The following is a 16,304-nucleotide window of genomic DNA, read 5'->3' on the forward strand; positions in this document are numbered from 1 at the left end:
TTGTCCTAATTATCGAGTTGCATGGTTGGAAAAGTGCCAATGGTGATGATGAACAAATGACTAATACGAGAATCTCCACGAATGTTACGGTTACTTGCAATATTTGTTCCCTTTGTTTCAGGGGCATGCCTGTAAACTAGCTAAGCTTAGTGCTTTTATAGTTAAGTGCATGACCACTATAAATAAGATTTACTTTTTTTTACTACATGTATCCAAAGAGCAGTGCATCAGTTTGGTCTACTGTCTCCCTTGTAGTCCATGGGCCAGACCCTCTCAGATGTACCACTCAGAGGGACCAGCTGAGAGTGTGACAAATTTGAAGCTAAGTTGGGGGTGATTACAAGATGTTATGATAGCAACCCCTAAAGAGTAGCTTTCTTGTATATTTTATTGGCTGAAATATCACCAAAATTCGCTTTTGCATGAAAACGAGGCTTGTTTTCAAAAGTCATATTAAAAATATTAAGCTGGATCAAAAATAGTCTTCACACATATAAATACAACAAGAAAGAACACAAATCATTTTTTAAGAACCAAATTTCAATTTACCTCTTTAAAAGCGATGATATAGTAAGTTATGGATTACTTCAAATGTTGCAATGCATTATGGGGAAATTCAAGATGGCGACTTTCACGGCAGGTAAGTACGTTTGACTTATTCACTGATTTCGATAATCTTTAAGTAGAGATCTGATTAGAAATCAACAATATATACAAAATATTAGCTGTATAACTAAACAATAAGCATTTTTATGACGATATAGTGATATTTTGAACCTCAAATTATATAAAAACTTACAGTCCTTCGAGATCTACATGGACTCGACAGCCCAGCACTGTGTTGCCTTAATCATTAATTCTCATCGTTTGTAAGCCGGTATGTGTTTAAAACTCAATAAAAGCTATAACAAGTAGCTACATAATTAAACAATCAGCATTTTGATGGTTGTCTTGTGAAATTGTGAAATTGTGAAATCGAAGAGGAGAAGTATCGAGTCTGTGGATGATGAAACTGTACCTATCTATAATGCCGGCGAACGCTGTGGACCCCATACTAGAGGATATGTGGAGGTCAAGTTAAATCAAATCATGGAATGTACATGGAGAAAGAACTTGCTATGGGTTTTAGTACGCATTCATGCAAGTCAGAAGCAATCTGTTCCTGGTTGGACTGGTTTCAATATTTTGGTGCGTAATAACCAAGAAGTTGCCAAGGATAACGTGGGCTATCTTCCAACAATCAATGTCCCAGCGACGAACATGTCAGCTGTGTACCAAGTCCTCATCAATTCCCTACAGATTAAGGAAACTTTAAACCTCCAAAGCATAGTTGTTGTGTTTGATCAGGCACTGTATGCTAAAGCTACTGAGATAAAGTGGAAACACAGGGCACAGTTTAATGACCTTTTGTTGAGAATGGGTGTGCTCCATACCATTTGCACTTTCTATTCAGTGATCGGAAAGCGTTTCCAAGATGCTGGTTTACGAGACGTAATAGTCGAGTCTGGATTAATTGCTGAAGGATCTGTGGCTGGTGTTCTAGAAGGCCGTACATATAATCGCGCCGTACGATTTCACAAGCTCATGTATGAAGCTCTTAACAGGCTAGCATGGATGGGATTTAACTCTTGGATTGAGGAACATCATAAAGAGAAGAAGCCTACTGTTAATGCGTTTTTAAAAGGACTGCATGAAAGCGCTCTGTGATAACACATGTGAACAAGAATTCAAAGACACAGTGGAGAGTCCCTCATTTGAAGAAGTATCGCAACTGTTCTGCTTGTATACGAGCTATCTCCGACATGATAATGGGAAGCTATCGAAGTTCTGGATGTCTTATGTTGACATGGTGGAAATATTACTTGGTCTGTTAAGAGGATCTCGGGAGGGAGACTGGGATCTTCACCTTTCATATATCAGTGAAATTGTCCCGTGGTGTTTCGCATATGATAACCTTAACTACGCCAGGTACCTTTCAGCATATCTGCATGAAATGTCACATCTACCAGCAGAGCATCCGGACACCCTGGAATACTTGCGATCCGGAGGATTTTCTGTTCAGATTGGCGAAGACAACCCTCTGGGAGAATACCTGTTGATCAGACGTGCGAGGAGACTGTCAACAAAGACACTCAAACGTCAGGAGGAACTAAAGGTTTCAGTCTAAGGCTTAATGCAGTAAGCAAATTCTGTAGCTTACAGTCCTTGTTGACGCTACGTCTAGAGATTTCGAACTCACGCTCTGTTGAAGAGACTCGAGGAGCCCGTTGAGAATTGAAAGATAGAACGAGCGAGGTTCGACTAGAAAAATAAATAAAAATACATGTGAAGAAGAGCCGAGCGATATGAGAAATACAGGACAGAATATAAAGACTTACAAATGTTTCCTGACTGTATAGCGAAGACGGTGAAGCTAGGTAGAATAGATTCCGCAACGATATTAACTTGAAGCTAGAGAAAACGTTGAAAAGATTGGCGCGCTAGGAAACAGTAACGTTTAAATAGTAGTAATTTGCATACATAAATGGCAAGCAAAACTAAAAATTCGCACGTGAAATCCTACAAATTCTACCTGGTCGCTGAATACCGGAGCACCTTCCTGAGGCAACTCAAAGATATATTGCACATCAGTAGTTCTTGTTCCCAACACAAAGATCTACAAACAACAAGAATACAAAGAGATGAAGCTGATGTTCAATCCATAGTGTCAATTCTTCAAAACACTTGGCTCAACCCATTCAGCCCTGACCTTCAAGACCTCGTCTCTCTTTCCACAGGAAAAGTTGCCACTCCTGATGTAGAGCACGACTTGCTACAAGCTAAAGATAAAGGAGAGGAAGCCTACAGAGCATTCCGAGAGTAACGACTTCAGTCTAATCCACCCAAAGTCAAGTTCCATGATTCAATCAACAACAACAACAACAACAGTTTATTTCTACTACTGTAAACAACTAAAAGAATTTACAATTACAGTCTTGTAAATTCTTTTAGTTGTTTACAGTAGTAGAAATAAACTGTTGTTGTTGTTGTTGTTGTTGATTGAATCATGGAACTTGACTTTGGGTGGATTAGACTGAGGTCGTTGCTCTCGGCTTTCAATCACGAGAGCTAAGCTGAAGACTTTTGCTCACTTGAACCAGGAGGTATCAGTTAAAGCTGGTAAGAACCAAGAAGTGATCATCAAGGCCGACAGAAGACTGTTTGCTCAAATGATTGTCATCGCAGAGAGCAGAGACTTACAGATGAGAGAAGTGTTATCCCATCCTCTCGGACCACTCCCTTGGTCATTAGCTACCGCGGATGGCTTGATGCGTAAGACGAACAAAGCGTCCTTGGCTAAAGAATTGCATAAAAATTTCGAAGCAGCAGATGCCATTCCCCAACCCTCAGCATGTGTAATAGATGGGATGGCTCTTGTCCAGTGTTTGAAAGGTGATAAGAAGACATTTGCGGCAGTTGCTGAAACTCTTCTTTGCAGAGTTCTAAACGAAGGTGGAACAAGTAACAGGATTGATGTCGTCTTCGATGATTACAGAGAGGAATCCATAAAGAACGCCGAAAGAGAGAACAGGGGTGACGGTTTAGGAAGCGAATACCGCAATATTCAAGCCGAACACAAGGTTAAACAGTGGAGAAGATTCCTGTGTAGCTCAAAGAACAAACAAGCTTTCATAGTGTTTGTAACCAGCGAGTGGAAGAAAGAAAAGTACACAGAGAAGCTATATCTGGAAAGACTCTGGTTGTCACATGTGGCGAAACATTTTACCAATTATCGTCTAGAATAATGCAATCTATCAGTGAGCTCGAATCAACCCAAGAGGAGGCTGACACCCGAATCCTCTTACATGCAGCCCATGCAGCTAAATCGAGGTTTGCTTCGGTCGTCATAGTATCAGAAGACACTGATGTGTTGGTACTTCTTTTGGCCTTCAAGAGCTTTATTCCTTCTTCAGTATTCATTAAAAGTGGTTCACAGACCAAAGTCAAGTACATCGATATCTCAAGAGTAGTTGAGAGGGTTGGAGCAAGTGTATGCAGATCACTACCGGGCTTTCATGCATTCACAGGGTGCGACACTGTTAGTGCTTTTGCCGGACGGGGAAAGGTTGCAGGTTATCGAATTGTAAAGCAAAATGCTGAATTTCAAGAGATGTTCCAGCATTTGGGTATGTTCTGGAATATGTCTGATCACCTGTACCATAGTCTTCAGAAATTTACGTGTGCCATGTACTGCAGCAACCCTGGGACAAGCGACATCAATGAGCTGCGATATCGACTGTTCTGTTTGAAGAGAGGAGACGTTGATTCCAACCAGCTGCCACCCTGCAATGATACGCTGCACAAACACTCGCTACGAGCAAACTACCAGGCTGCTGTCTGGAGACGAAGTTTACAAAGATGCCCAGCCATCCCATCACCAGTGGGATTTGGCTGGTGTAGTGAAGACGACAAGCTGGTCGTAGACTGGATGGGTGGTCAGCCAGCTCCGCAAGCTGTTCTAGAATTGTCAGTGCAGTAGGTCCTGCAAACTTCCATCGTGCTCCCGCATTGTCAATGGGCTGAAATGTACTGATATGTGCCGGCTTCAAGATTGCACAAACAGGCCAGATGATGACGACGATGTATTATCCGTTGACGACAATGACGATGAAGAAAGCGAAAGGTAAGAATCTCATAACCATAGGAAAAATATGAAATAACTTTCCTTATACATACTCTTACATTCGTAAGGTTTAGTTTCGAACGATGTACTCTTTTTAATGTATCGAGTAACTGTTTGTGGTTGTCATGGCAACCGCTAAATGCTTTAAAATAACTTAGCTGTTATTGTTGCTGACAATAAACATGAGTCTGTTTACATTTAAGTGAAAATGATGCTTGACTGACGCGAAAAGGACAAGTCTCCAATGTGTTTGGTACTGGTATGGCTTCAGAATGGATGATATCAGGACAAAGAGGACTCGTTAAGGGAGCTCTTTAAAACTCATTAGCTGAATAGTTAATCCAAGCCAGTGCTAGAGTGATCTACAAATGATTGAACTTTTTGACAACGTATATTGCAGTTGTTATTTTTTAAAATTAGAAGGTGAAAAGCCTTATTTTCAGTGACTTTTATTTCAGTTGTGGGTTCATTGACCATTTCCGTCTCCATGGCAACGAGACAACCTTAAAATAATTTCCTTCTTTTGCAATTGAATCAATGTCATATTCTGCTAGGCCTAAAATGTATAAAATGTTGTTTGAAGAGAATTGTACGATGGACATCGCTCAGAATCTGAAGCTGTTGACCGGATCCGTGGTCATTAGGCAGTTTAGATGACGTCATTTTATCACATGTTTAGAGCAAGAAAGCTACTGATAGAAGCGTGCTATCATACCTTAAAATAGACTTCAGTTATTGCAGATTGAGAAAATACGTGATAGCACTGGTCCCTCCACATGGTACAAAAAAACCACTTTTGGGGGTCTTGGCCCATGGACTATTGCTGGAGGGTCCAATATAGTTTTTTTAAATCCTGCATCCCGCCACTACTTTTAGCTCAATATTCCGCCATTCCGCCCCAGTCACAATGTTTATCTTGATCCCACCTGGTTAGAGTCGCAGTTACTACTAAATTTAGTTTATTCCCAGGTATTTAGCGATTTACTGAATGATTTATTTTGCTGATTGTTTTTTTTTTCTTTGTCCCCTCATTTTGTCTCCTTACTTCCCCCGTGCCCCCCCCCCCTTGCCCCCCCCCCTTGAAGTTTTACGGCCAACCAACTTCTTTGTATAAATACTAAGCTATTTATTTTCACTAAGTAATTCTGGATGAATTAACCTAATTTTCTGTTTCAATTACCATTTTTGTAACTCAGAGTTTTTCTATTTTGGTATTAAATAAAGTGTGTGTAGTTATTGTTGTTTTATTGAGGGTGGTGTGGGTGTTAACTTCGTGGTGTTGAAAGTTTAATACGACTTCGTTGCGATTTGCATTTTGGCTAGACAGCGGACCTTTGTGAGAGCTTTTTGTTTTTTACGTTTCTGCGCGATCACGTGGCAAAATGAACACGGGTCACGAAAGGTTGTATCAGTAAACAATAGCATTTAAATCTGTGTTCTGCGCACGCAGCTCTTCGCACTATAAATACGTACGGTATATGTAGTTCGTTCACTGTACAAATTTAGCAGCGTTCTGTGCAACATCCACACTCGGAGCAGGCTTGGAGCATGTGTCTACACGTTACCAAAACAGTAAGTCAATTGTCTGTAATACCAGGCCATTCAACTCGATCGCTTATTTTCATTTCTTTGTTACTGTTGGGCTTCAATTTTCACATAAATTCGGATAGAGAGTAATCTGCACGTTGTACGACAAACGGCAAATGTGTGATCTCGATCGAGTCCATTACGATCTAGAATTTACAAGTTTGCGACAGGCACTGAGCCACGCGAAAATAATATTTTGTTCAACTTAAGACTACGGGCGTCAAAAGGGGGCTTCATATTTTTATTTTATCCAGGCAAAGATTTCAATTGCAAAATGTTTTTGCAGAACCTATTGTAAATTGTTTTTGTTGCGCTTCTTCCATAATCACAGATTTGACTATTTACTGGAAAACGATACTGTGTATTGGCCCTTTCAAGTTTATTTGTAATCTAGTATGTAGTATCTCGAAAGACCTCGTTCAATTTGCATTTCTGCGAGCTATATTTTCAGCACGATCACATGACAAATGAACACAGGTCACGAAAAGGTTGTATCAATCACGCCAAGGTAGGATAACTTCCGTTTATGCGCGCGCACGATACTCGCACCAAATAAGGAAAATATTGTTTGTGCCAAAAATTGAGCTCTGTGCAAAGTACGGTTTTACTTCTGTGGTAACTTCACTTAACTTGAAGTAATTTCTACCTCTGAAAAGAACTGCATAGTGTTCTTCCTTTTTAAGACATAGTATTAGTCTCCGAATTGTGGCTATCCACTCGAGAGGAAGGCTTCACTTTGGGTTGTTCTCTAATGATAGCACCAGCTCCAGAACAGCGTGGGAAAATATTCTCTTTGAGGTCACTTAGAGCTTGAGCACAGCAAGGAAGTAAGAATAATCTTTATTTGCAATTGTGCTTGGGGGTTGTAGTCTGAATCAGTAACGTCTACTTCTATTCACATTCTCTGTCATCCTTTAATTTCGCCGCATAAAGTGGCATAAGCTTCAATTTTTAAATTAATAGCTTACAACCATAATAATATACATGAAAAAATTTCTCGATTCTGATTGGCTGAGAGCAGTGCTGTTCAAGTATAACACCAGTGCAAAAAGTGTAACATCAGTGCAAATTACACATTGTAATTCTGGATTATGACTGGCTGAAAGGAAATAGCAAATTTTCTAAGCCAATGATGTCACGTAAAATGATGACAAAAATTTTGTGCGGAAACTTTGAAAAAAGTTTTCTCCGATGAGAAAAAAGATCTTCCAGCACTTTCTACACACAAATTTTTTCCTGTTTATATTATTACCGTAATAAGTTCAATTTGGAATTAATTTACACTTGTGAGTTTTTTACAAAGCTGAAATTGCACTTACTGCACAAAGCAGCTCATGCACACAATTTCAGCTTTTTGAAAAACTCACTCGTGTAAATTAATTCCAAATTGAACTCGAAACCATATGATTACCTATACAAATACAGCCATTCTTGTATTTGGCTAGTCTACCGAAGGTTTGAGTCTACGCTTAAGTTTTACTCACGCTTGAGCTTATAACCCCAAGAAAATTATTGTGGTAAGTGAAAAAGCTAGTGTGCATTTCAAATTTGTCAAAAAGCTTCATTAAACTTTCTATACTTTTCCTCTGTTTTACATTAGGTGATTTTGATGGCCACTCTCAGTTACGATGGGTGGGGGGGGGGGGGAGGTGAAATGGAGGGGAGGGAGTTGTGGGTGGCAGTAAAGGATTGAGGTGTTGTTCAATAACGTTCCCATTTATACATTTTTGTTTCAAATTTCAACCTTTTTCCCAGATTTCTTGCCTTCTTCACCAGTGTGGATTAACTTTGATAGCTGTGTACAATTCAACAATAATAATTATTAAGGAAATGCAAAGACTGGTGTCAAAATGCAACTGTCTGTTTCACAAATGAATTCTTAAATAAACATTTTTACTTACTTTAGCATTATCAGGAGTGTGAAATCCACTAGTGCACTGCAACCTAGGATGTGATAAAACAGGGTTCGCATGGGTCATAGAAAACCTGGAAAGTCATGGATTTTATCATTTCATTTTCAAGGCCTGGAAAGGCATGGAATTGAAGTGTGGGTCATGGAAAGTCATGGAAAAGCAATATACTTTCAGAGAAAAAAAATTTCAAAAAGATCAAAAGTTAAAGCCCTGGTCAAACGGTGCATAATAGTCGATGATAGTTGATGCTAGTCGGTGAAAGTTCGGGAAGAATCATTCAACTATCATTGACTGTCATGCACCATTTGGCCAGGCTTTGAAAGCCTTGGTCAAACGGTGTATGATAGTCGATAGTTGAATGATTCTCCCCGAATTTTCACCGACTATCACCAACTATTATCGACAATCATGTGCCATTTGACCAAGGCTTAAAAACATAACAGGCTAGTCAGTTAAATGGTTTTAACTATTCCAGTAAAAATCAAACACTAGTTCTCATTCTGTGGGTCATAATATGGGAAAATAACTTAAATAACAGATTGTTTTGATAATACTTTGAGAACAACTGCTTCACATAGGTCATGGAAAACTTGGAAAGGTCGTGGAAAAGGTCATGGAATTTTAACATCTCAAAAGAGTACAAACCTTGTTAAATGCTAGATACCCTAACTGAGGTATTATGATTTTTTTTTGTAGCAAATGGGAGCTGTAATGTTTTCCAAGATTTATCACTTTCCTTTTGATGTTTATTGGCTTTCATTCTTTATCCTCTTTTGTTTTATGCACCATGATTGTATTTTGCTCAGTCATTTTTATGATTGCAATTTCTGACACAATAATAAGGTAAAGGTAAACTCTGTGTGCAAGCCAGGTCGCCCATCATCAATGCTTATCTCTGGTTTCAGTAGCATGAAGCAACTAGCAATATTTCTTCTCCACCCGGGATGGGATGCTAGTCCATCGCGGGGTTAACTACTAGCATTAAGTTCGCCAGTACCCGTTTACACACCTGGGTGGAGAGAGGCTCTGTGAGAGCAAGGTGTCTTGTCCAAAAACACAGCAAAATGTCCACAGCCAGGGTTCAAACCCAGACTGCTCAATTTGGAGATGAGCATACTAACCATGAGGCCACTGCACCTCCACACAATTTCAAAAAAATATTCTATTACTAAAATAATATTCTAGATTCATTGTATTTTGTGGTCTTTACTGTAAGTTGAAACTGATGATAGATGCAGATCACCCAGACCATGTTTTTCAAATTGAAATCATTAGCATGTATCTGAGGATTATTTCTTACTTAGTGTTGCTTTAATTTGGAAATTTGGATTGCTGATAACTGATATATTTAACTAGAGTTTAAGATGATACTAGTACTAGATTGGTTAAATCCATCTTTAACAAACCAAGTTCTTCATATTGGATAGATATCCTTTTCCAAGAGAATGGAAATTAATAATATTATGATGGTATTTTTTCTAGGAATGCTGTCATGCCACCCTTAGCAGGTAATGGAACAGGTTAAGGGTGGAGAGAATGATACATCCATTGGCGAAGAGCCAAATGCAAAAAGGCATAGGGGAGGCCCTAATGCACCAACACCTGCCAAGAGTGTCGTGGTTCTGTTTGATAGTGATGTCAGGGTTGGAGAGAATGGTGAAGTGCGCATGCCAAACACCATTGAAATGGCAGAGCTCAAAAAACAAGGAAAAGGACGGTTTGCCAAGATATCCTTTACCTCAGAGATGGCAGAAGAGGATGTCCATAGGGCACTTTGTGTTAATTTCCCTATTTTGAGCAATAAAATAAGGTAAATGTTTTCGTTGAGCAGTTTTAGAAAATATCTATACCCCTACCACAGTTACTTCGGAATTCTGAAAGGGAGAAGGGCTCCTATAGATAGCCTGGATTCCAACGGTATGGGGGGTGGGGGGGGGGGGGGGAGGGGAGGGTTTGTTGAACTGGAATTTTGAAGGCATGGGGATAGGGTTTTCATGGCTAGACTGCCAGCAGGAGAATACAGGTTCACAGATCAAGCCTGAACTTTGATTGTGGACTATATTTTGTTTTCTTTTGGTGGAAGTCAAGCAACTTGCCTGATCACTTCGAGTCATTGCTGCATTACTCATTGGCTGGGCTGAAAATGATCAACATACATTTTTTTGGACAGAGTAAAAGGATGAATTTTTGTTCGAGGTGTTTGGAAGTTAGAGAGGGCTTTTGAGATAAGTTGGAATTAAAAAACAGGAATTCCTGAGGGGTTTTTCAATGATTGGAAGGCATGGGTGGTAGAACCTGTAGACCTGGCTTCCTGCCCTTTTTAACTCTACTTATTTCAGGTAGCCAGGCCCCTAAAGTTCTCTGTTAAAATGTAACCTTGTAAAACTGTTTCTGTTAGTTCAAGGGGAATTAAAGCTTGTTGTTGTTGAGGCAAAACAGTTTTCATCTGAAGGCAAGGGGGGGGGGGGGGAGGGGGTGAGCATTTTGAAATTTCCAAAGGCAAGCCAAGGGGTAATTTAGATGCTGCTTTTGAAAGGGTATGGAATATTTTCTGGAATCGACCATCAGCAAATATTATCCTTATGCCATTTTGTATTTGGTAATATTTAGATTAATTAAACTACACGTGTACTATACAGCTAATAAGTAGTGCATGGCAGCAACATAAGTGAACATATAGGCAATGCTGATAGTCGTGTGTAAGTTATTTTTAAAAATAACTTTTGTGTTACAAGACTTCATGATCAATAACTTACCAGGTCCTTGTTATACAGTTACACTAAGCTTGTAATGACTGAGTTATATTAATGACGAGTGTACCAGGCAGAACCAGACAGGATTGGAGGTGATACAGCTCAAATCACACATTCGCAAAATCGCGTCTAAGTGACATGTTAGTAGTTAGTAGTTGTTTCTTGTTTCCATTCTATTTTACACCTGAAAGTGTTGAGGAGGCTTGTGAGGTAAGTCTTCTGTTGCTGTATTTTTATCGATATCATGAGAATTCCTCAAGGTATTGCTCCAAAAATATTCGTTAGAAATGTCTCAAGTGCTTCTTTTCTGTGAATTTTACTCATAATCGAAAGGCTACTCACAACACCACAAAATATGCACATTACTTAAGATGAATCCACGGAGAGAAATTGAATTGCCTTGCTTTTAGACTCATCTGATAGTTGTAGAACATGATCCAGTAGATTTCATTTTTACATGGCTTTTCTTGTTGCAGAAATACTAAACCAAAGATGGCTAATAATATATGCATTAATTAGTGTCAAATGGCCATTTTTGCAGGAGGTCCCCTTAACTTGAAGGGAATAAAATATTTTGACCTACTTTTTTTGTCACCATCATTCACTCACCAAACCCAACATTTGTGTTAAGTGTGAGTGAAATTGGTGATTTGAGCTGTATCACCTCCTGCCTGGTTTTGTCATGGACACAGTCTTAATTTATATTGCAGATATTCAGTAATGTGTTTAATGTGGTGGTGTACAATTTTGTGATTACAGTGATGTCATATTTATTTATTACAGGCCGAAAGCCTGAGCAACAGTGATTACACAATTTAAACTAGCATTAAATTAATTAAAATTAAGTTAAATTAAACTAGAGTATAGATTAAAAGTGTCTATTTATACGTCAAGTTAATTTACTAGTGAGCTGTTCAATTAGATCACACACACACAAATTGTTTAAAGTACCTATGAAGTAAAAAATAATTCCTGCTTATATGAAAGGCTTTTCAAAGTAAAGAAGAATGGTGTTTTCCCTTTTGGAATATCTTTTTTCATTTTAGAGTTATTTACATTTTTGTATTGTGCAAATGAGGAGAGTGATGATGTCATAGGTGATTCCTCTAAAACAGCTTAACAGCATAATTGTTGTCAGTAGAATCATGAGATCAACATATATTGTTCATTGTAACCATGAATATTTCTTTTCATTTAAATATTCAGACTTAGGTGTGCTTCAGCCATTGAAAACCGGACAAGGCTAGAATTTCATGGTGATCCGAGACTGTGGGATGGAGCTCTCATTAAGAGACTCATCAGAGGCAATTCAGCTCTTTATTTGCTTGCCGAGGTCTGTAAACCCGAAATGTAAATCTTACATGTATTTGATAATGATAAGTTTCATATGATTAATCATGGTAATTGAACTGAGTGGAGTGCAATTTGGTCTGAAATCATACACGTGATTTCAAAATCGAACGAGCGCGCAGCTTGAGTTCGATTTGAAATCACAAGTATGATTTCAGACCAAAATTGCACTCCACTCAGTTCAATTGCCACTTTATTAGATCCATTTTGAAATTGCACAATTTTATCGCCTTAATTTTTAGATTTTTGATGTATTGTTCCAGTAGCCGGTTTGTTAAAAAAAAAGTGGAACTGGAAACGCCTTTACGTTTCATTTAGTATGCAAAACGATGTCATGTGACGAAAACTCATCCGAGCATGACAAAGAAACAAGCGGTTTTGAAGTGAGAATGAAAATAGTCTACTTCAGGTATAAAAGTTCAATTCTCGTCGCCTGAATCAGTGATGGAAGGTCTTTCTTTCTTCTGTGGTTGAGGCTGAGACTTTTCATTGTCTTTGGAGAAGGAATTTGAAGGTGCATCCTGCGTAATTCTGCAATGGATTTCTTTTGAGTTGTGAAACTCGAGTGCACAATGCCCAGTGGATGGTACGTTTTTTTTTTCTTTCATACCATTTAATGGCATGATTTTAAGGGAGTCCAGCTCGTTATCATCTCCGTTTCTTTTTGTGACCTCGGCGAAGGACTCAATACTCAGGACCTTGTCAAGTTCTTGCGGCGCCATTTGTTTCAAGATATTTCCAAGATGGCGGGACTAGCACCAGCTTTGTGAGACGTTCATTCATTCACTGTTTTGTGGCGCGGGGCGTATTTTGACTATGTTTATTCACAGCGACAGAGTTGAGCTCTTTTGTTGCTTCGTTTGAAACTACCGGAAACCTGGAAACATCTACCTTCTTGAGATGGCCCTGAATTTGTTGTTGTGTGGTTTTCATTTGTTTATGTTTTACTGGACTCGGTATTATACGGATTTTGAGCAGATGTTGAAGAAAAATTGCCAAAATATTCGTCAAAATGGACACTGAAAGTTGGAAACTTCCATTAAAGTAGGTGTTCAGCCTGAAGGAGCTCATAATCGTCATTTAGAAACTGTAATTAATTACATTCGTCAATTTTTTTGGAAAAAGCAGCAAGAACAACAAAGTTTTGGTAATAGTAGTTGCTAAATTCCCCACACAATGGCTTTTTGCCTCTCATTTTCCTGAAATTTTATTGTTTACTTTAAACTAATATTGAAATCTGATTGGTTGTTTTGTTTTACTGTCCCATTCTCAATGGCTGAGAGAAAGATGTGATTTAGAGCAAAAAACAGTGCAATTCGTGAATAAATCGCACCATTGAGAGCCAATCAGATTGCAAGGATAACCAGTGATTTCAAAATGGATTTAATACATTAATTAATTATTATAATTAGTAATCACAGTACTGATCAGAAGAAACCTAATAGGGAACGCATTATACCCTTATCCCCCTTAACATTGTCAAGTCCTGAAGGAAATACCGTTTCTAAATAAAGATTTTACCTTTACCTTTACCTATACCTCTTATACCCGTATGTCCCTGATACCCTTTTATAATAAAGTTTCCATATAACACGCGCTCTGATTGGCTGAAAGAGCGTGCTTTATCAGAGAACATAGCACGGGTTGATGACGGTAAGTTGGCTTTCAAATTTTTGCTTCGAAATTGTGACAAATTTGCCCCAAATTAAACATCCCCTGTGATTCAGACAAACGCAATGGAAATGAGCTATTTGTTTGTAGTAAGTATGGCTCACAGAGACCATTGTTAGCAACAGTAGTAGCAACTGTACTAAAATAACAAGTTTTGCTAGATTTCCGCCGACAAAACACGTAGCAAAATAAACAAATTCTCAACCTAAACAGTGCTTTGATAAAAGACATTATTTTTGTTACGAAGGCAGAAATTATACTTAAGAAGTAAAACAACTACAGAAAACAACAATTGAACAGTCTCTGTTTATGATGAGAAACTTTACTTTTGTAAAAATGCTCAATTGCTCAAACAACACTTACATGCAGTGTAGTAATGCTTGTTCTCCGGTCATCTCAGCAAAGCAAACCGACGAATGGTCAGTGCAAAGCTTGCTCTGATATTCTCTTCTGTGCTCGGAGTAGAATCAGTGGGAGCCGTTTAGTCTACGCTAGTTCGGGCAATCTTGCTGCATGCAGCTACAAGCCGTAAATAACTGTAGCTCCTTTCAAATTCAACTCGGCATTTCACATATTCATCCGCAAGCTTTGAGCAAGCTTTGAGCTCAGCGTTTCGTAATTTCCACTGGAAAAGTGCACGTTTTCATGGGCCACAATACGGCCGGATTCCTCTGGACTATAAACCTTCACCTGTCTTTAGATCCATATTTAAAAATTAACTTAAAAGTGAACTTTGAAGGCATCGTTTTTCTCTCGAAAGCCGCTCAAACTACTTGAAACTGAAAGCTTAGCTGAAGTCCAGTTTGCGATTGGCAGCTGTTGCTTCGTTAGCCAATCAAATTATTTGAACAATTCTAACAAATATGTCTCATGTTTTCCCCTACACTTCTTTTGTGCCCTACCGCTTCCTGCGTGCTTTACAACAGAACAGAGCACAGTCGAGGCTTCTTTATTTGTTAAATACCCTTATAACTCTTATACCCTTATACCCCTTTACCCTTATACCCTCATACCCTTATGCCCCTTATACCCTTATACCCTTATATCGTTACACCCTTATACCCCTTATACCCCTTTACCCTTCTAGCTGGTTTTCACATGACGTCACTAAAATTCAAACTACAAAACTATTGATCTTCCTGAGATTTTACTTTGATGATGTATAAGAGCAGCTGAAAACTACTATTCATACAAATTTTTGCGCTGAATGGGTTCTTGGTTTTGTGATACACTACGCTTGAATTTCTAAGCTTTTGCGTGACACGGCATTTACAAGGTGGCGTAGACAGCTGTCATGGTGGTTAAAAAAGTGACTTATTTCGGGGAACTTGGCTATCTGAACAGTTCATGTCTTTAAGAGTTTTAGAGTTTCTCGAGGGATGAATTCACGCTTTTGTAGCAAAACCCAGTGACAGATGTTTCTGTTGGTTTCCGGCCGCCATGTTGGTGCCCATACGGATGGGCACCAGCATGGCATCTGCATACAAATCTCTATAAATTTGGGTAAAAAATTTCTCCGCATATCTCGCATAAGAAAAATTGCTGTGACCAGAATTTTGGTGAGAGTCTTTGTATATTTACCTTCTTTCATTTCCCAGATTCTGGACTTTATCTATTGACCGGTTTTGACCGTTATACCCTTATATCCTTATACCCTTATATCATTATACCCTTATACCCCTTTACCCTTATACCCTTTTACCCTTTTACTCTTATACCCTTATACCTCTTAACCTTAATACCCCTTATACCATTATACCCCCTATACCCTTATACCCCTTTACCCTTATACCCTTTTACCCTTTTACCCTTATACCCCTTATACCCTTATAACCCTTAACCTTAATACCTCTTATACCGTTATACCCCTTATACCCTTATAACATTATATCCTTATACCCTTAATCCCTTATACCCTTATACCCTTGTACCCTTATACCCTTATACCCTTATACCCTTATACCATAATACCCTTATACCCTTATACATTTAGGGCCTGTTCACATGGAAGTGGGGGACCTCAGGCAGGTGAGGTCCCCTGCCTTGGTGGGGTAACCTATCTATCCATACAATCTCTCTTTTTTTCTTGATTGCATTCACATGTTAAGTGGGTACCCCACCAAGGCGGGTTACCCGGTCAGGCGGTTCAGGTAACCTGCTTCGGTGAGGTGAGTTTTCTCCATGTGAAAGTGCCAGAGTGGGGTAACCCGCCTAACCAGGGTAATCAAGTCACATCGCCAAAGCCTGCCAAAACACACGGCAGAACAACATGGCTACCAACCGCTATGAGCTTGGCGACGATTTCACCACTGAATTGACAGCGCTGGCGATAATTTAAGCATGAAATTGGATAGTCAGGCTAATCAG

At 39.0% G+C, this 16,304-nt stretch overlaps 1 protein-coding gene and 2 pseudogenes across 8 annotated transcripts in view; all 3 read left to right on the forward strand.

Moving 5' to 3' along the window:
- Nucleotides 1–1,089: 1,089 nt before the first annotated feature.
- LOC149101322 (uncharacterized) lies at nt 1,090–2,320 on the forward strand (annotated as a pseudogene).
- Nucleotides 2,321–2,951: 631 nt separating this feature from the next.
- On the forward strand, nt 2,952–5,181 carry LOC149101323 (uncharacterized; annotated as a pseudogene).
- An 803-nt stretch (nt 5,182–5,984) lies between these two features.
- LOC110062989 (uncharacterized) overlaps nt 5,985–16,304 on the forward strand; it is a 78,039-nt gene continuing 67,719 nt past the window's right edge. For 3 of the 8 annotated variants that reach the window (XM_089275954.1, XM_089275959.1, XM_089275958.1), the window contains exons 1-3: nt 5,986–6,235; nt 9,646–9,973; nt 12,123–12,249. In XM_089275954.1, coding sequence (XP_089132080.1) covers nt 9,675–9,973; nt 12,123–12,249 — 426 coding nt within the window. In that variant the 5' untranslated portion in view covers nt 5,986–6,235; nt 9,646–9,674. Of the gene's footprint in view, nt 6,236–6,277; nt 7,078–9,645; nt 9,974–12,122; nt 12,250–16,304 lie in introns of those variants that run through there. The other 5 variants (XM_089275956.1, XM_089275957.1, XM_089275961.1 and 2 more) reach the window with 3 other exon arrangements.

The sequence above is a fragment of the Orbicella faveolata genome, unplaced genomic scaffold, assembly GCF_042242905.1.
Source record: "Orbicella faveolata isolate gen_17 unplaced genomic scaffold, um_ofav_v1 contig_4, whole genome shotgun sequence".
Classification (NCBI taxonomy): domain Eukaryota; kingdom Metazoa; phylum Cnidaria; class Anthozoa; order Scleractinia; family Merulinidae; genus Orbicella; species Orbicella faveolata.